General features: G+C 43.3%; 2 protein-coding genes across 5 annotated transcripts in view; one reads left to right on the forward strand and one right to left on the reverse strand.

Moving 5' to 3' along the window:
* tmem30b (transmembrane protein 30B) overlaps nucleotides 1–4,960 on the reverse strand; it is a 33,843-nt gene extending 28,883 nt beyond the window's left edge. Inside the window, exons 1-2 of one of the 2 annotated variants that reach the window (XM_087976755.1) lie at nucleotides 4,880–4,960; nucleotides 4,564–4,773 (exon numbers count right to left, since the gene is read on the reverse strand). In XM_087976755.1, the coding sequence (XP_087832881.1) occupies nucleotides 4,564–4,773; nucleotides 4,880–4,903 (234 nt within the window). In that variant the 5' untranslated portion in view covers nucleotides 4,904–4,960. The remainder of the gene's footprint in view (nucleotides 1–4,563; nucleotides 4,774–4,879) is intronic. The other variant, XM_043717384.2, reaches the window with a different exon arrangement.
* A 12,656-nt stretch (nucleotides 4,961–17,616) lies between these two features.
* kdm1a (lysine (K)-specific demethylase 1a) overlaps nucleotides 17,617–21,092 on the forward strand; it is a 65,689-nt gene continuing 62,213 nt past the window's right edge. For 2 of the 3 annotated variants that reach the window (XM_043717385.2, XM_043717386.2), the window contains exon 1: nucleotides 17,927–18,239. In XM_043717385.2, the coding sequence (XP_043573320.2) occupies nucleotides 17,949–18,239 (291 nt within the window). In that variant the 5' untranslated portion in view covers nucleotides 17,927–17,948. Of the gene's footprint in view, nucleotides 17,652–17,926; nucleotides 18,240–21,092 lie in introns of those variants that run through there. The other variant, XM_043717387.2, reaches the window with a different exon arrangement.

Below are 21,092 nucleotides of genomic sequence, written 5' to 3' on the forward strand. Positions count from 1 at the left end.
CACAGATAGACAGGATGGTTGAGAAGGCATTTAGCATGCTTGCCTTTATTGCTCAGACCTTTGAGTATAGGAGTTGTGACTCCACAACCAGTTACAAGTGGAGTTCCACAGGGATCAGTTCTGGGTCCTCTGCTGTTTGTAATTTTTATTAATGACTTGGAAGAGGGAGTCGAAGGGTGAGTGGTAAATTTGCAGATGATACGAAGATTGGTGGAGTTGTGAGGAGGGCTGTTGTCGGCTGCAAAGAGACTTAGATATGATGCAGAGCTGGGCTGAGGAGTGGCAGATGGAGTTCAACTATGTCAAGTGTGAGGTTGTCCATTTTGGAAGGACAAATAAGAATGCGGAATACAGGGTTAACGGTAGGGTTCTTAGTAAGGTGGAGGAGCAGAGGGATCTTGGGGTCTATGTTCATAGCTCTTTGAAGGTTGCCACTTAGGTGCATAGAGCTTGTAAGAAGGCCTATGATGTATTAGCGTTCATTAGCCGAGGGATTGAATTCAAGAGTCGTGAAATGATGTTGCAGCTGTACAGGACCTTGGTTAGACCACATTTGGAGTACTGTGTGCAGTTCTGGTCGCCTCACTTTAGGAAAGATATGGAAGCTTTGGAGAGGGTGCAGAGGAGATTTACCAGGATGTTGCCTGGAATGGAGAATAGGTCGTACGAGGATAGGTTGAGAGTGCTAGGCCTTTTCTCATTGGAACGGCGAAGGATGAGGGGTGACTTGATAGAGGTTTATAAAATGATCAGAGGAATAGATAGAGTAGACAGTCAGAAACTTTTTCCCCGGGTACAGAGTGTTACAAGGGGACATAAATTTAAGGTGAAGGGTGGAAGGTATAGGGGGGATGTCAGGGGTAGGTTCTTTACCCAGAGAGTGGTGGGGGCATGGAATGCGCTGCCTGTGGGAGTGGCAGAGTCAGAATCATTGGCGACCTTTAAGCGGCAATTGGATAGGTACATGGATGGGTGCGTAAGCTAGGATAAATGTTCGGCACAACATCCTGGGCCAAAGGGCCTGTTCTGTGCTGTATTATTTTATGTTCTATGTTCTATATCATGTTGAGTTTGTACAGGATATTGGTGAGACTTCTTCTAGAGTGCTGGGTGTAGTTTTGTTCGCCTTGCTATAGGAAGGATTTTATTAAACTGAAGAGGGTTCAGAAAAGATTTACCAGGATGTTGCTAAGAATAGAGGGTTTGAGGTATAAAAGTAGACTGATAAGACTGGGACATTTTTCACTAGAGCATAGGAAGTTGAGGCGTGACCTTCTAGAGGTTTATAAGATCATGAAGGGCATAGATAAGTTGCATACCAAGGGCCTTTTCCCTAAGATTGGGGAGTTCAAAAGTAGGGGCATATTTTCAAAGTGAGAGAAGAAAGATTTAAAAAGGACATAAGGGGCAACTCTTTTGTTTTACACAGAGAGTAATTCATGTGTGGAATGAACTGCCAGAGAAAGTGATGGGATACAATTACAGTCACAAACTTTAAGAAACATTTGGATAAGTTAATGAATAGGAACTGTTTGGAGGGATATGGGCCAAGCTCAGGCTGTGGGACTAGTTTCGTTTGGGAACATGATTGGCATGGACTGGTTGGACCAAAGGGCCTGTTTCCATGCTGTATGACTCTATGAAGATATTAGACAAGTGATGAAAACTTTGTCAAAGAGGTATATATTTAAGGAGTCTGTTAAAAGGTAGAAAAAGAGATGGAGGGAAATGGAGAGGATCAAGTAAAGAATTCTGAAGCTTTGAACCCAGAAGCTGAAAATACAGACACCAATAGTGAGGTGAAGGACAATGTACAAGACACTGGAATTGAAGGAACATTGTTCCAGGAGGGTGGTGGACTGGAGTTGGGAATAAAGAAGCTGTGCATGAACCTGAACCCAAGGATGATCTTTTAAAAAAAGAATCTAAGGACATGGTAAGCCAGGAGCCAATGTGGTCAGTAAGAACAGCAGAATAGGAGAACAGGACATCGTGAAAATCTGAGTAGTAGAGCTTTTAGCATAGTAGCCAATAATTTTTGACAGCTACAATGCATTCCATTAATCAAGTGCCTGAGTTCAATATTTCCTTCATTCACATTTTCCAAAAGACACTGGATAACAATCTGTAGTGGGAAGAGTAACTGATTTCTTTGTCAGAGTTGAGTGTGTGTTGCTGGAAAAGCACAGCAGGTCATGCAGCATCCGAGGAAACTTCCTGATGAAGGGCTCCAGCCCGAAATGTTGATTTTCCTGCTTCTCAGATGCTGCCTGACCTGCTGTGCTTTTCCAGCAACATACTCTCAACTCTGATCTCCAGCATCTGCAGACCTCACTCCCTCCTGATTTCTTTGTCACCCTCTACACCCAGTATAGAGAGATATGAGACACCTACAATGCACCAGCTGCTGCCTTGGCTAAGACTTATCGACTTAATACAGACCAATGGTCAAATTGAAGAGGCATTTCTGCTCTGAGAGATTTACAGCAGCTTGACACAGAACTTACCCAAAATGCCACAGGGAAAATCAGCTGAAGTTTTGTTTTGTAATAGATGAGAGTCAAGTGAATCTTAAAATATCAGGTGAAGACAAACAAGTGAGGAGATACAAAATCTGTACAGACGGTCAGGACACACTGACTCACCAGCACTCCTTAAAAAAAAGAATGACAATTTCTGTTGACACTACACAAACCTGTCATGTTATAAAGCCCCCAGTCTAGAATGGAGCCAAATCAGTATATCATGCACGTTTTAGAATAAAAGTTTGTTTTTACTGCACAAATAGCACATGAATAATTAAACCTATGGTCTAGTTATAATTGAATATACATCAATGTACTTGTACTAGCTGCTCCCCAGTAAGCAATGTCACAGAAAGTTACGATTATTGCAACAAATTGTTCCATCCCTCCCATTGCTTATTCTCAGGGAGCACCTAAACAATCTAAACTACTCTTGAGGTCAAGTATTGACCAATTCTTTGCATTGTTGGAAATTGTCTCCAAACTGTTGAGGATGTATACTTGCGATACTTTTGAACACTGTTTGCAATAACTGCCATCTCATATAACGTGCTACATTTAGCCCCACAATACTGTTCTGTATTTGTGAAACCTTATTTACTGTCCTGTTTTGACACCATCACATTCTTAAATTGTTATGATCGCTCTACCTTACTTAGTTTGTACAGTTTTGGATTACTTGTTAGGGGAGAAAGTGAGGACTGCAGATGTTGGAGATCAGAGCTGAAAATGTGTTGCTGGAAAAGCACAGCAGGTCAGGCAGCATCCAAGGAGCAGGAGAATCGATGTTTCGGGGTTCTGAAGAAGAGTTCATGCCCGAAATGTCGATTCTCCTGCTCCTTGGATGCTGCCTGACCTGATGTGCTTTTCCAGCAACACATTTTCAGATCTGGATTACTTGTTACTTTGGTTAGACCCTCGGCATGCGACTCTCATGCCTATCATGTTAATCCAGTGATTTGGTTTGTTTCCAACATCATATTTTTAAATTTTTTGTGATTATCTCTCAGCCTCAATTAATAAGATTATAGGTCATCCTTCACTTGCTATTCTGTTTTTGACACTTTACTCACACTGTCTGACACTTTTGATCACCTGCAGAGACTTATTATACTGCCCATCAACACCTCACTCACACCATTTGAACGATCTATCTCTGTCTGTCTATTAATTCTGTGCCTGTGGGCTTTTCTTCACTTCACCTGACAATGCAGCAGTGCTCTGAAAGCTTGTGATTTCAAATAAACCTGTTGGACTATAACCTGGTGTTGTGTAACTTCTGACCTTGTCCACCCCTGTCTAACACAAGCACCTCCATATCCCATCCCATATAAAGATAGACATCTGGAGTGCAAAGGTGCTCAAAATCTTTTAGGTAATGGGAATTTATTTGCAAAACTCACTCATCATCTGCTGGGAACAGCAAAATGATTTGTGGGTATCAGGGATTAAGAATTTAAAGGCAGCTTCATGGAAATATGCACCTCAATAAAACAATTTGTACTCTTGATTGCTTTTATTCATTCAAGGGATGTGGGTGTCACTGGCTAGGGCAACATTTATTGCCCATCTCTAGTTGCCCTTGAGAAGGTGATAGTGAGCTTGTTTTTGTTTGAAACATGAAAGTAATTCTTTCAGTTAGGTACTCAAGTTTCTCTTTAGAACATAATTGGTCTGTACAGAGACTGTAACCAAATCCAAAAGGCAACGTTAAGTCTATATTAAATGTGTAGAAATGACGAGTTATTGGAAAAGCCTGTCCAGAATTGGGGTCCATCCTGGAGAATGGATTTGCAGACTCCCTACCCTGTCATCTCACAATGAATAAGCTTGGGGACTAAGGAAGCAAACAGAGTTCAGTGTGGGGTCACATGCTCAGTACATGTACACCGGTTGATGTAGCAACTACTTAGAAGTTGGACAATAAGTTGGAGAGGATACATCAGGCCGTCTACACATTCCCAAAGGGGCTTTGAAGAAGGAAGGTACAGGATTGTAGGAGGAAGAGCTGGGCGCTTTAACCACCAATTTCGCTCACCTCAATCTCGATGACATTGTTGGAGGTGAAGTAGAGCCCGAGGCCGATTGCAATGAATACCAAGCCCAGCAGGAAGAATGTGGGGAGGACATAGCCAGCCGATAGGAAGGGCTGCCAGGCCGGCAGTCTTTGCTGCGTGAAGGCGGTGTTGTCAGGTTTGTTCTTCAACACTGCCTCGTCTCTCTGGCGGGACATCTCCAAAACTGTTTTCTAGGAACAAAAATAAAGCAAAAGTTAAACTTGAACATTGCCCTATTTGATTCTTTTTGTTTTGAAAATAAAATCCATTGGATAAGGGAACTTCCTGGTAACCCACCGAGCTGACAGACAGGAAACACATTCTCCTTCCGATTGTTCTTTGATCCCGTGTCTTCACCTATATCAGGCAGGGACAGAGCACTCCACCCAATTCCCTGGGCTGTCACTTATCCAACCTGTTCTACAGCCCGGCTCGAAGATAATCATTGGCAGAGATTTGCTTTCACATTCACGATTATCATTTGTTGTTTTTAAAAGCGGCAAATTAATCTTTAAAATGCCAGGATACTACCGCTGTTTGTAACTAATCTGCCTGCAATAAACGGCAATTAATTTTAGGTGTTGGGATTTTCTTACATCAACTATAAACCAGTTAATTTCAAATCAGTTTTCCGCCCTATGACCAGGGAAAGCTTTAAAGCTTTTTATGTGAAATATCCACTGTTTTACCGAATATGTCGAAAGCCAACATATCAAAAACAGAAAGAACTGCGGATATTGGAAATCTGAAACAAACAGAAGTGCTGAGGAAGGGCTACTGGACCCGAAATGTTCACTCTGATTTCTCCCCACAGACCTGCTGAAATTTACCAACAATTTCTGGTTTTGTTTTTAGTATTAATGATATATTTTGTCCTTTGAACATTCAATGAAGCCAAACCAAAATATGTCATGAAAATGGGAAATCCCAATCCTGGTGAACAGGATGAGCACTTCACCGATTAACAATGGTTGTGTTTATCAGTCTGACATCAGGGATAAAATATTTCTTCTGAGGCTGTTCTTGCTTTTTTTTTTGAGGGCTACTTTTGCTTTTCAGGGTTTACTTTTCTCCCATTCTCGTTAACTCCTTCATTAGGTGATGCAGTCACCCAGCAACAACATTTGTTGTGTTGACATGGACTCACATAGAAGCAGAATTAGAAGAATTTGTTAGTTATTAATAACTCTCCATTTAACCTAAAACACAACACTCAAGAAAAACATTAATCTCATGAATGCTACAGCTTTTTTAAATTAATTGTCATAGAGTCATAGAGATGAACAGCAAGGAAACAGACCCTTTGGTCCAACCCGTCCATGCCGACCAGATATCCCAACCCAATCTAGTCCCACCTGCCAGCACCCGGCCCATATCCCACCAAACCCCTCCTATTCATATACCCATCCATATGCCTTTTTAAATGTAGCAATTTTACCAGCCTCCACCATTTCTTCTGGCAGCTCATTCCACACACTTACCACCTTTTGCGTGAAAACATTGCCCCTTAGGTCTCTTCCATATCTTTCCCCTCTTACCCTAAACCTATGTCCTCTAGTTCTGGACTCCCCTACCCCAGGGAAAAGACTTTGCCTATTTATCTTATCCATGCCCCTCATGATTTTATAAACCTCTATAAGGTCACCCCTCAGCCTCCGATGCTCCAGGGAAAACAGCCCCAGCCTGTTCAGCTCTCCCAATAGCTCAACTCCTCCAACCCTGGCAACATCCTTGTAAATCTTTTCTGAACCCTTTCAAATTTCATAACATCCTTCTGACGGGAAGGAGACCAGAATTGCACGCAATATTCCAACAGTGGCCTAACCAGTGTCCTGCACAGATGCAACATGACCTCCCAACTCCTGTACCCAATGCTCTGACCAATAAAAGAAAGCATACCAAATGCCTTCTTCACTATCCTATCTACCTGTGACTCCACCTTCAAGGAGCTATGAACCTGCACTCCAAGGTCTTTTTGTTCAGCAACACTCTCTAGGACCTTACCATTAAGTGTATAAGTCCTGCTAAGATTTGCTTTCCCAAAATGCAGCACCTCGCATTTATCTGAATTAAACTCCATCTGCCACTTCTCAGCCCATTGGGACATCTGATCAAGGTCCCGTTGTAATCTGAGGTAGCCTTCTTCGCTGTCCACTACACCTCCAATTTAGTTGTCATCTGCAAATTTACTAACTATACCTCTTATGCTTACATTGAAATCATTGATATAAATGACGAAAAGTAGTGGACCCAGCACTGATCCTTGTGGCACTCCACTGGTCACAGGCCTCCAGTCTGAAAAACAACCCTCCACCACCACCCTTTGCCTTCTACTTTGAGCCAGTTCTGTATCCAAATGGCTAGTTCTCCCTGTATTCCGTGAGATCTAACCTTGCTAACCAATGTCCCATGGGAAACCTTGTTGAACGCCTTACTGAAGTCCATGTAGATCACATCTACCGCTCTGCCCTCATCAATCCTCTTTGTTAAAAAAACTCAGTCAAGTTTGCGAGACATGATTTTCCATGCACAAAGCTATTTGACTATCCCTAATCAGTCCTTGCCTTTCCATATACATACATCCTGTCTCTCAGGATTCCCTCCAGCAACTTGCCCACTACCGACGTCAGGCTCACTAGTCTATAGTTCCCTGGCTTGTCCTTACCACCTTTCTTAAACAGTGGCACCATATTAGCCAACCTCCAGTCTTCTGGCACTTCACCTGTGACTATCAATAATACAAATACCTTAGAACTGAGGGCCCCGCAATCACTTCCCTAGCCTCCCATAGAGTTCTAGGGTACACCTGATCAGGTCCTGGGAATTTGTGCAAGATTACAGACATATGTTAGCAACAATCTTTTTCCAAGATAACACGAACACATGACTGCACACAAGAAACAATCACTCTCAACAGATTTCCTGCAGACTGGTGAAGTCACAGCTAATGCATTTTCACCACATATAAAACAAATCTTAAAAAATTACTGCATTTTTAACTGTATCTCAAATTTCAATTGTAGAGTTAAATTTAATAATTGGCCCAGTGTTCACGATAATAACATCCAATACATTTCCCACTGTATAATAACTTTGTTTTTTTTGCAACCTTAAACTAGAAACAACACATTTATTGGCAAGGAATTAATTATCTCACTGATTTCAAAATTTCCCAACTCCCACGAAGCTAATGTTTCTCCATTTGGTTTTAAAACTGTTTTCTCCCCAAATGCTCTTGTGGTCTCTTTATGTTTCCCCCTCCTTTATTCCTCCATCTCCTTCTCTGTTCCTCTCTACTGCAGACTGCTTCTTACCTCTTTCCCTTTGAAACCTCCTTCTCTTCCCTACTGGAAAATAATCCTCCTGCTTCCACCCTCTCAGCAGATGGCAATCCCAGCTCCATTTACTTATCAGCAGCAAGGTTGAACGAGAACGTGCCTGTGAGCTCCTCACTAACCTTATCCATTCTACCGCAACGGGAGTGGGGTGGGGTGACTTTTCTCTGATTAGTTTCACAGTGATGGTTTTATCTTAGATGTTTTGGGGGCTTTCAGGGTAAATTTGGGGCTGCCACATGTAATTTGAATGCAGATATATATAAACGTTTTGATTAAGTTATAATATTTCCATTATGGATGAAACTAGAACTAGGAACCCTAAATATAATTATGTTAGGGGATTCATAAGAAAAACCTTTACCTAGAGAGTGGCTGGTATGAAGATCTCACCACCACAATGAGTAGTCAAGACAAATATCATAAATGCATTTAAGGGGATGCTGGAAAAGCACATGAGTGTTGAAAATATTAACAATTTAAATGTATACATAATCTTAAACATGATAAAGTATCCCAAAGTATTTCACAGGTGCAATATTTGGCATTGAGACACATTTGGCAATATGAGGACAAATGGTCAAAAACCTGATCAAATGTTTTAAAGAGAATCTTAAAGGAAGAGAAGGTTTTGCTCAATCTGACTCCAAGCATGAAATATAAACGTACACTGTAAATGGTTAAGTTGTTATGTTTCCGCTTGTAGATGAAATTAGAACTGAGGGCCATAAATGGATAGTCTCCAATCAATCCAATAGCAAATTTATAAGCAATTTCTTTACCCAGAATGATTGGACTGTGGACTTCACCCCATAGCGATAGCTAACACAGATGGATTTAAAGGGAAGCTGAAAACCATAAAACATAAACCATAGAAGAAGCTCATTTGGCTCATGCCATCTAAAAAAAGAGCTCTGCAACCTTTGCCTCTCTTGGTCTGGGTCCTGTAGGTCACCTCAAATGCAAAATTTCCAAGTGCTTCATAAATGTTTCTGCCTTGACCACATACTTGCAGACAGTGTTTGAGATACCTGACACCTACTGAGCAAAAAAAAACTCAATTTCCAATATTCTTTTCACCAACTACTTTGAAGTTATGCTCCTTAGTTATTGACCTCGCTGCTAATGGAAGTAGGTCCTTCTGCACTCTTTTGGTTTTTCTCACAGTACGTGAGATGGACACAATGCTGTTTGATCATCCACAGTAACCATCATTTTTTGAATTTGGTGTCTTGTCCAGGTTGGGGCTGGCACAGATTCACATGGGTTTGTGTGCAATAAAGATATGGTTTCTGGAAATAGGTCTTACATGAGTTCATTTGCAACCACTGCATAATCAATCAGATTACGTGAATCAATAAGCGTTTTTGCTGATGTGATAGGTGATGAAACAGGGTGCATGGGAGGAAGTTGCTTTAGTACTAAACTAAAAAATATGTTGCTGGAAAAGCGTAGCAGGTCAGGCAGCATCCAAGGAGCAGGAGAATCGACGTTTCGGGCATAAGCCCTTCTTCAGGAAAGGGCTTATACCCGAAACGTCGATTCTCCTGCTCCTTGGATGCTGCCTGACCTGCTGCGCTTTTCCAGCAACACATTTTTCAGCTCTGATCTCCAGCATCTGCAGTCCCCACTTTCTCTTAGTACTGAACTAGGCTAAATTAGAACTTGTGGATGTACAAATGAATCTAAGTGTTTTTGTAAACCAGTCAGTGAAAGTAGGCAGGCAAGTGTAGCAAGCAATTAGGAAGGCAAATGGAATATTGGCCTTTTATTACAAGAGGATTTGAGTTCAGAACTAGGGATATCGTACTGCAGTTATATGGAGAGTTTTTGAGCTCTCACCTAGAGCAGTTTGGTCTCCCTCCCTAAGAAAGGATATGCTCGCCATAGCAGGAATGCAGCAGAGGCTCACTTGGCTGATACCAGGGATTGAAACGTGTGGTGCTGGAAAAGCACAGCAGGTCAGGCAGCATCTGAGGAGCAGGAGAATCAACTTTTCGGGCATAAGCTATTCATCAGGAATGTAGAGAGGGGAAAGGAGGCTGAGAGATAAATAGGAAGGGGGGTGGGACTGGGTGGATGGTAGCTGGGAAGGTAATAGATGCAGGTGGGGGGTAATGGTGATAGGTCGGATCGGAGGGTGGAGCGGCTGGGTGGGTAGGTGGGGTGGTGGGTTTGTTTGGTGCGTGTGTCCCAGAGATGTTCTCTGAAATGTTCCATGAGTTGGTGTCCTGTGTCCCCAATGTAAAGGAGACCACATTGACCCCACTGCCCCTTGGCCAACCACTTCAACTCCCCCTCCCACTCCGTCAAGGACATGCAACCCCTGGGCCTCCTCCACTGTCAAATCCTAGTCACCTGATGCCTGGAGGAAGAATGCCTCATCTTATGCCTTGGAACCATCCAACAATATGGCATCAACGTCAATTTCACTAGTTTCCTCATCTCCTCTCCCCCCACTTCATCCCAGATCTAACTCTCCAACTCGGCACCATCCTCTTGAACTGTCCTACCTGTCCATCTTCATTCCCACCTATCTGCACCACCCTCCACTCTGATCTATCACCTTCCCAGCTACCTTCCCCCCACATTCCTGATGAAGGGCTTATGGTTGAATTGTTGACTCTCCTGCTCTAAGGATGCTGCCTGACTTGCTGTGCTTTTCCAGCACCACACTTTTTGACTCTGATCTCCAGCATCTACAGTCCCCACTTTCTCCTGATACCAAGGATGGCAGGACTGTCTTATGAGAAGAGATTGGTTTGACTGGGCATGAATCCACAAGAATTTAGAAAGGTGAACAGGATCTGATTGAAACATATAAAATTCTAACAGGGCTAAATAGATTAGATGCAGGAAGGATGTTTTCCCTGATTGAGGATTCTAGAACCAGGGGACAGTATCAGTTTAAAAATATGCCCCTTAGTTTTGAACTCACCCACCCGAGGGAAAAGGCACTTGCTAGTCAACTTATCTATGTCCCTAATCTCCAGCATCTGCAGTCCCCACTTTCTCCTTATCTATGTCCCTCATGATTTTATAAGTCTCTATAAGATCAACCTTCATCCTTCTATGCTCCAGTGAAAAATGTCCCAGCCCTATTTTTATATCTCAAACATTCAATTACTGGCACATCCTGGTAATTTTTTTCTGAACCCTCTCCAATTTAATATATTTCCTATAGCAGGGCGACCAGAACATAGTATACCAGAAGAGGCCTTACCAATGTACTGTACAACATCAGCATGGCTTCTCAACTCCGATACTCAAAGGTCTGAGCAATGAAGGCAAGTGTACTAACATCTTCTTAACCACCCTGTCTACCTGTGACACAAATTTCAAAGAACTACGTATCTGAACCCCTCAGTCTGTCTATAACACTACTACTTAATTGTGTAAGTCCTACCCTGTTTGTTTTACCAAAAGGCAATACCTCACATGTATCCAAATTAAGATCCATCTGCAACTCTTAAGCCTATTGACCCAATTGATCAAGATCTTTTTGTGATCTTAGGTAAAATTCTTCACAATCAACTGTACCTGCAATTGTGGTGTCATCTGCGAATTACTAATTAGTCTACCATGTGGAACCTTGTCAAAAGCTTTATTAAATGAGGCAGCACGGTGGCTCAGTGGTTAGCACTGCAGCCTCACAGCGCCAGGGACCTGGGTTCAATTCCTGCCTCGGGCAACTGTCTGTGTGGAGTTTGCAGATTCTCTCTGTGTCTGCGTGGGTTTCCTCGAGGTGCTCTGGTTTCCTCCCACAGTCCAAAGATGTGCAGGTCAGGTGAACTGGCCATGCTAAATTGCCCGTAGTGTTAGGTGCTTTAGTCAAGGGGGAATGGGTCTGGACGGGTTGCTCTTTGGAGGGTCGGTGTGGACTTGTTGGGCTGAAGGGCCTGTTTCTACACTGAAGGGAATCTAATCTAAACTCCATGTGTACATTGTCTACCACTCTACCATCAATCTTTTTGGTTACTTCCTGAAAAAGTTTGTGAGTCATGATTTCCCTCGCACAAAACCATGTTGATTATCTCTAATCAGTCCTTGCCTCTTCAAATGCACATAAATCCTATCTTTCAGAATCACCTCCAACAACATACTGATATCAGGTTCACAGGTCTATACTTCCCAGCTTCTCCTTACCACCTTTCTTAAATAAGGGCACAACATTAGCCACCCTCCAGCTCTCTGGCATCTTACTCATGGTTAGGGATGAGACAAATATTTCTGTGAGGGGCCCCACAATTTCTTCTGTAACTTCCCACAACGTCCTGGGATGCACTTGATCAGGACCCAGAGATTTATCCATCTTTATATTTTCTCCTGAGATTGTGACCCATGTTCTGGACCTCCCAGTCATTGGAAACATTTTTATGATGTTTACTCTGTCTTGTTCTGTTAGAAGTTTCTAGGTTCCTATGAGAGTCCTCCCTCATTTTTCTGAATGGCAATGAAAATAAATCTAACCATCCCAGTCTCTGTTCATACATCAGTCCTGCCACCTCTGGAATCATGTCACAAACCTTTGTTGCACACCCTCCACAGCCGGATCATCCTTCTTTAGATAAGGAGACCAAGTGTCACCAAGTCCCTTTATGATTGCAGCAAAATATTCCTGCTCCTTTCCTCAAATCCTCTCAGTGTAAAGGTCAACATACCATTTGTCTTCTCTACCACCTGCTGCACCTGCATGCTTAGACCATGAGATATTGAAGCAGAATTTGGCCACCTAGCCCAATGAGTCTGTTCCACGATTCAACCATGGCTGATATATTTCTCAATCCCACACTCTGCATTCATCTAGTAACTCTTGATCACATTACTAATCAAGAGTCTATCTCTGTTTTAATGATATTCAATGATTTGGCTTCAACAGACTCCCAGGCAGTGAGTTTCAGAAATTTCCCACCTCTGGGAGAAGAAATTCCTCTTCATCAGTTCTAAAGGGTTGTCCTTTCAACTAAAAGCTGTGCCGTCAGATCATTGTCTTTCCTACTAGTGGACACATCTTTTCCACATTCACTCTATCCCAGCCTCTCAGTATTCTGTAAGTTTCAATGAGATTCCCTCTCATCCTCTAAACTCCATCAAGTACAGACCCAGAGTTCTCAACTGCCCCTTTTATGACAAGCCCTTCATTCCTGGTATAGTGATTAAATGAGGTCAGCTAGGTGGATCTCATAGAATTGTGAGTTCCCTGATTGGGGAATTTAATCTTGTCCAATCAGGGAGTCCTGGCTGATGGATATAAACAGGAGAGTCAGGGATTCTGTTCTCTATAGGAGCTGGCTCTGAACTAGCTGGGTCAGCGTCATGTACTATGAGTGTGTAAATAAAGGGTGACTTGTTAACAGGATACCAGCCTTTGTGGAGTTACTTCACCCGGGATCATTCCTGTGAACCTCGTCTGGACCATTCCAAGGTCGAAGGATTCCTTTGATGCAGGGTTCAAAACTACTCACAATATTTCAATATTTTCAATGACAGGAAACCCTAGTCTCGTTGCACCTCCCCATTCCTAAATTATCGCCATTCAGATAATAATCTGCCTTCCTGTTTTTGCTACAAAAATAGGTATCTTCACTTTTATTCACAGTATATGAGATACACAATTTAGGATTGAGATGAAGAAAAAAATATTTATTCCAAGGTTGACAAACCTATGGAATTTTCAGCTACAGAAGGCAGTGAGGCCAAGTTGCTGAATACATTCAAGAAAGACAAGTTTTTTTTATTTAAAGGGATTAAAGGGGCCTGGGGAATATGGTTTGAGATAGAGAATTAGCCATGATCATGTTGAATGGTGGAGCAAGTTTGAAGGACTGAATGGCCTACTCCTGCTCCCAATTTCTTTGGAGTTGGGCCAGATAGAGTCATAGAGTCATACAGCATGGAACCAGATCCTTTGGTCCAACCAGTCCATGCCAATCATAATCCCAAACTAAACTAATCCCACCTATCTGCTCTTTGCCCATATCCCTCCAACAAATTTGTTATAAATTTGTTCTAATTGTGCTCACATCAACCACTGCCTCAGGAAGTTCATTCCACACATGAACCACCCTCTGTGTAAACAAATTGCCCCCCATGTCTTTTTAAAATCTTTCTCCCCTCACTTTAAAATGTGGCCCCTAGTCTTTAAATCCTTCATCCCAGGGAAAAGACAACTGCCATTAATTCTATCTTTAACTCTCACTACTTTAAAACGTCTACAAGGTCATCTCTCAATCTCTCCAATCTAATGACAAATTCCCAACCTATTCAGCCTTTCTTTATAACTCAAATCTTCCATACTAGCAACATCCTGGTAAATCGCTTCTGAACATCTCCAGCTTAATAATACCCTTCCTATAACTGAGCAATCAGAACTGAACAAGTATTGAGTGTTTGTGCTGGTGATTTCTTTTTTGTAAATTCAATTCACTACCACAGAAAGCAGTCAAGGTCAAAACATAGTACAATTTCAAGAAGGAATTGGATATAGCACTTAGGGCTAACGGGTTCAAATACTTATACACTTAATAGTAAGGTCCTGGGGAATGTTGCTGAACAAAGAGACCTTGGAGTGCAGTTTCATAGTTTCTTGAAAGTAGAGTTGCAGGTAGATGGGATAGTGAAGAAGGTATTTATTATGCTTTCCTTTATTGGTCAGAGCATTGAGTACAGGAGTTGGGGGGTCATATTACGGCTGCACAAGACATTGGTTGGTCACTTTTGGAATATTGTGTACAATTCTGGTCTCCCTCCTATAGGAAGGATGCTGTGAAACTTGAAAGGGTTCAGAAAAGATTCACAAGGATGTGGGCATGGTTGGAGAGTTTGAGCTATAAGGACAGGTTGAATAGGCTAGGCTGTTTTCCCTTCAGCATCGGAGGCTCAGGGGTGACCTTACAGAGGTTTATAAAATAATGAAGGGTATGAATAGGATAAATAAACAAAGTCTTTTCCCTGGAGTGGGGGAGTCCAGAACTAGAGGTCATAGGTTTAAGGTGAGAGGGGAAAGATTTAAAAGGGACACAAAGGGCAACTTTTTCATGCAGAGGGTGGTGCGTGTATGGAATTAGCTGTCAGAGGAAGTGGTAGAGGTTGGAACAATTACAACATTTAAAAGGCATCTGGATGGGTATATGAATAGGAAGGGTTTAGAGAGATATGGGCCAAATGCTGGCAAGTGGGACTAGATTAATTTAGGATATCTCATTGGCATGGATGAGTTGGACCAAAGGGTCTGTTTCCATGCTGCATATCTCAATGACTCTATGATATGGGGAAAAGTAGGAACAGCATGTTGGATTGGATGATCCACCTATGATTATACTTAATGGTACATCAGCTTGAAGGACTGAATAGGTTGCTGCACTTGTCTATGGAGATGGCCCATATGCTGTGAATTTTTCTTTTCAATTCAATTTTCCAGGGAATTAAAGAAACAATTGAAATTGAATGCACATCAGAGAACCTGATCTGCAAGCAGTTGAGTGACCTTGGCTGGGCCTGCATTTATTGCCCGTCCCTAGTTGTCCTTAAGAAGGTGGTAGTGAGCTGCCTTCTTGAAATGCTGCAGTCCACGTGCTGTAATTTACTCACAATGCCCTCAGAATGTTGACCCAGTGACAGTGAAGGAGTGCTGATATATTTCCAAGTCAGGATGGTGAGTGGTTTGGAGGAGAGCTTGCAGATGATAGTGTTCTCATGCATCAGCAGCCCTTGTCCTTATAGATGAAAGTAGTCCTGGATGTGGAAGGTGCTAAGGATCTTTGTTGAATTTTTCCAGTGCATCTTGCAGATTGTACATAAAGTCCTTCCATTAAGTGTTGGTTCTGGAGGCAGGGAATGTTTATGACTGTGAAGCCAATCAATTAGTTTACTACTGGATGGTGTCAAACTCCATGAGTGTTATGCACTCATCCAGGCAAGTGGGGAGAATTCCATCAGACTCCTGACTTATGCCTTTGTATGGAGTTGAGGTCAGCTATGATTGTGTAAATTGGCAGAGCAGGCTAGAGAAACTGAATTGCCCACTCCTGTTCCTACTTCTTATGTTCTTGTACATGGAGGAAAGGCTATGGGAAGTCAGAATATGAGTTACATACTGCAGGATTCCTAGCCTCTGATTTGTTCTTGTGGCCACTGTATTTATATGGCAAGTCCAGTTGTGTCAATGGTAAACCCCGGGATATTGATGATTCAGTGATGGTAATGCCATTAAATGCCAAGGGGTGGTGTTAGATTGTCTCTTAGTGGAGATGGCCATTGCCTGGCATTTATTTGATACAGATGTTATTTTCCACTTGTCAGCCCAAACCTTGATATTATCCAGATTCTGGATCAGTGGTGCTGGAAGAGCACAGCAATTCAGGCAGCATCCGAAAAGCTTCGAAATCGACGTTTCGGGCAAAAGCCCTTCATCAGGAATAAAGGCAGAGAGCCTGAAGCGTGGAGAGATAAGCTAGAGGAGAGTGGGGGTGGGGATAGAGTAGCATAGAGTACAATTGGTCAGTGGGGGAGGAGATGAAGGTGATAGGTCAGGGAGGAGAGGGTGGAGTGGATAGGTGGAAAAGGAGCTGGGCAGGTCGGACAAGTCCGGACAAGTCAAGGGGATCGTGTTGCTGGAGGTTAGAAACTAGGATGAGGTGGGGGAAGGGGAAATGAGGAAGCTGTTGAAATCCATATTGATGCCGTGGGGTTGAAGTGTTCCCAGGCGGAAGATGAGGTGTTCTTCTTCCATGCGTCTGGTGGTGAGGGAGCGGTGGTGGAGGAGGCCCAGCACCTCCATATCCTCGGCAGAGTGGGAGGGGGAGTTGAAATGTTGAGCCACGGGGTGGTTTGGTTGATTGGTGCGGGTGTCTCGGAGATGTTCCCTAAAGCGCTCTGCTAGGAGGCGCCCAGTCTCCCCAATGTAGAGGAGACCGCATCGGGAGCAACGGATACAATAAATGATATGAGTGGATGTGCAGGTAAAACTTTGATGGATAAGACCTTCTTGCATTTGGACGTGGACTGCTTCAGTGTCGGAGGAGCAATGAATGTATTGCGCAAACATCCCCACTTCTGATCTTCTGAGGGAGGGAAGGTGAAGCAGCTGAAGACGGTTTGGCCTAGGACAGGTAGTACAATGAAAGGTACCCCTTTTGTGGTGCAGTGGTAGTGTCCCTAACCTTGGACTGGGAGGTCTAGGTTCAATTACCATCTGCTCCAGAGCTGTGTAATTACATCTCTAAACAGATTGATTAGAAAAATATGTTAAATAAAAAGAAGCATTAAGTTGGGGCCCTCTTGTGGCACAGTGGTAATGTTCCTACTTCTTTAACTGGGAGGCCTAGGTTCAAGTACTCCTACTCCAGATGAATGTAGTAACATCTCTGAACAGGTTGATTAGAAAGTATCTTAGTGCAGTAAGGGAAAGTTCTAGCTTGGTGTTGTGCCACTTTCCTGGTCACTGGGTCTCCATTTGCACAGACAGCTGGTTCATTTAGAACAAAGCCATGATGTACCACCGTATGTAATGACGTAACCCTTGCGTGACGACCTGAGTCCTCTCAACTGAACTTGCTGGTTCCCCCACCCCCCCACGGGAGAGGGATCTGTCAATCAAAATGATGGACGTCGTGAGGCACCAGTCACCGACGGAAACCGGGAGCACTTGCCCAATCGGGATAGGTGAAGGGCGGAGGCTTCCGCAAACCAAGATAGGTTGGTTCGGCGTTAGGCGATCAATCGATTGTATTGGGGTTTGTGTTTAATTTATATTTTTTAAAATAATTTCCCCCCCTCAGAGCCTTACTGTTTTTTTCCCCGGCAAACAATTGCGGTTGACTGTGGATCGGGGTTTTTAAATTTTATTTTGGGAGGGGGTTAGTGGCGGTGAGGCGGGGGGGGGAGGGGAGAGGAGAGGAGGGGGTTGGTGTTGATTCGGTTGTCGGGGCTGGAGGAGGTGGGGGTGGGGAGGGTGGGGGGGGGTAAGGTTGTTGTTGTGGCGGTGAGTGCGGCGGGCGCCCCCGGGGGAGGCAGCGCCGGCACCTGCGGTGATGATGATGCTGTCGGCGGCAGCGGCAGCAGCAGCAGCGGCGGCGAAGAAGAATAACAATGAGGAGAGGCCGAGCTCCGGCCCCGAGGGTCTGGAGGCGCCCGCGGAGGGAGGTGGAGGTGGAGGTGGAGGAGGCCTGGCCTTGGCAGCAGCGGCGGCCGCCGCCGAGCGGACCCCGAAGAAGAAAGAGCGAGCGTCTCCCCACAGCAGCAGCAGCAACGAGGGCACCATGGAGGGAGGCACGGCAGAGACCCCGGACGGCCGGAGGACCAGCAAACGCAAGCGAGCTAAAGTAAGGCTCCAGGGAGGGAGAGTTAGAGAGAGAGAGAGAGACCCCCAACTTTAAAAAAATACACATGCTGTGGGGCATGAGGACGTCTCCTCATTGTCATTCTGTGGGTGCAGGGGTTAGGGTGTTACCCGCCCTAAGGTTGGGATCCATTCCTTTGTGTTTGTTGTAAACGTGTATTATTATTATTATTATTTATTATTTATTATTCAATTATTATTATTATTCAATTATTTTCCATGCAGTGTGTCTCCTTTTTGCTCTTGGAAGGAATGCTTGGGGGTTTACGAACAGCAGTTGTGCTGGGGACTTGCCCTTCTCTTTGTTTGAGCTTCCACATCTGAAACTGGCATTTCAAGGGTGTCTCTCTCTGGTTCACGCTTTGTCCTGTCGGTCTGATGCATATGTTAAACAATAAAAAGAGGTTAATTTGAAGGAATATTGTCAGAAGAAGAACTTTAGGGAATCCCTTTTTGTGCATAGGAAAAACAGACAACATTGACATATTACCCTTTTTAAATCAGTTTTCACACTAGGATTGACAGTGTTTGTTTCCCTACAAATCTGGTTGGATTTTTTTCCCATTATAGTTTCAACAGATGTTCAAATAAGTTTTTTTTTGGCATGGATGACAGACTACATCTTTGATTTGTTCCTATTTATGTTCTTCAGGTAAATTGTGGGATGATAGCTACCCAGTGTTTTATGTTAGGAGTTGAGTATTCAATGTCTTTGTTCTGTGCTCCGGATTGATGGTATTGCAATTTGCAGAGCAGGGACAATTACTTAATGCTAATATTTGCTTCTATATTCCTGTTATCACATTTACTTTTCAGTAGATGCTAAGATTAGTTCAAATAAGCTTGCCAAATCCTAGCATAGAAGAATCAGGTTTTGGAATGCCAGACCACTATAAAAATTCATTACATAGCATTTTGTGTATCTCTCCTCTGGGCTAATACATGGTTCCAGGTTTTACATATTGTGCAAATATTTACATGTGGATTCTTTTAGAATTTTTTGTGACCTAGTTTTGCATTAATTAAGATGTTCTGTCTGAAATGTATCTCAATACTGTGAAATGCTAATGGAATCCTTGGGTTTACCTGCACATGTGAATCTTGATGAGTTCTAAATTTTTGTCAGTTAATGAGTCAATGGAAATTGTGAAGTCTGTTTGATAAAATCAGTGTTGTGGCATTTTTTATCTCCCATTGTATGAAATGATTATGGAGCCTCTTGCTGAGTTAGTTGTCGATAGTCACAGGTGAAGTGCCGGAAGACTGGAAGTTGGCAAACGTGGTGCCACAGTTTAAGAAGGGTGGTAAGGACAAGCCAGGGAACTATAGACCAGTGAGCCTGACCTCGGTGGTGGGCAAGTTGTTGGAGGAAATCCTGAGGGACAGGATGTACATGTATTTGGAAAGGCAAGGACTGATTCGGGATAGTCAACATGGCTTTTGTGCGTGGGAAGGAACAAAGCAGATTGATGAGGGCAGAGCAATAGATGTGATCTATATGGACTTCAGTAAGGCGTTCGACAAGGTTCCCCATGGGAGACTGATTAGCAAGGTTAGATCTCATGGGATACAGGGAGAACTAGCCATTTGGATACAGAACTGGCTCAAAGGTAGAAGAAGAGGCTGGTGTTGGAGGGTTGTTTTTCAGGCTGGAGGCCTGTGACCAGTTCAGTGCCACAAGGATCGGTGCTTGGTCTATTACTTTTTCTCATTTACATAAATGATTTGGATACGAGTATAAGAGGTACAGTTAGTAAGTTTGCAGATGACACCAAAATTGGAGGTGTAGTGGACAGCGAAGAAGGTTACCTCAGATTACAACAGAACCTGGACCAGATGGGCCAATCGGCTGAGAAGTGGCAGATGGAGTTTAGTGTGCTGCATATTGGGAAAGCAAATCTTAGCATGACTTCTACACTTAATGGTAAGATCCTAGGGAGTGTTGCTGAACAAAGGGACCTTGGAGTGCTGGTTCATAGCTCCTTGAAAGTGGAGTCGCAGGTAAATAGGATAGTGAAGAATGCGTTTGGTATGCTTTCCTTTATTGGTCAGAGTATTGAGTACAGGAGTTGGGAGATCATGTTGCGGCTGTACAGGACATTGGTTAGGCCACTGTTGGAATATTGCGTACAATTCTGGTCTCTTTCTATCAGAAAGATATTGTGAAACGTGAAAGGGTTCAGAAAAGATTTACAAAGATGTTGCCAGGGTTGAAGGATCTGAGCTACAGGAAGAGACTGAACAGGCTGGGGCTGTTTTCCCTGGAGCATCGGAAGCTGAGGGGTGACCTTATAGAGGTTTACAAAATTATGAGGGGCATGGATAGGATAAATAGGCAAAGTCTTTTCCCTGGGGTTGGGGAGTCCAGAACTAGAGGGCATAGGTTTAGGGTGAGAGGGGAAAGATATAAAAGAGATCTAAGGAACAACTTTTTCACGCAGGGGGTGGTACGTGTATGGAATGAGTTGTCAGAGGAAGTGGTGGAGACTGGTACAATTGCAACATTTAAGAAGCATTTGGATGAGTATATGAATAGGAAGGGTTTGAAGGGATATGGGCCGGGTGCTGGCAGGTGGGACTAGATTGGGTTGGGATATCTGGTTGGCATGGACGGGTTGGATCGAAGGGTCTGTTTCCATGCTGTACATCTCTATGACCAAGGGTTTGATTCCATGTATGTTTGTGTTTCTCAGTGTGCTGTCTACCTAAAAATTTGTTTAAAAAGATTTTCTGTTACTCAGAAATTGGTGATCGACCTAGATATAATAACCTATTCCACAATTTGTAAGATGTAGAATGCTGAAAAACGTTTTCACATTGTTGTAGGATTCTTGCT

Source organism: Chiloscyllium plagiosum, unplaced genomic scaffold (assembly GCF_037043375.1).
Source record: "Chiloscyllium plagiosum isolate Xiang-an unplaced genomic scaffold, Cpla_swu_hap1 HiC_scaffold_30, whole genome shotgun sequence".
Taxonomy (NCBI): Eukaryota; Metazoa; Chordata; class Chondrichthyes; order Orectolobiformes; family Hemiscylliidae; genus Chiloscyllium; species Chiloscyllium plagiosum.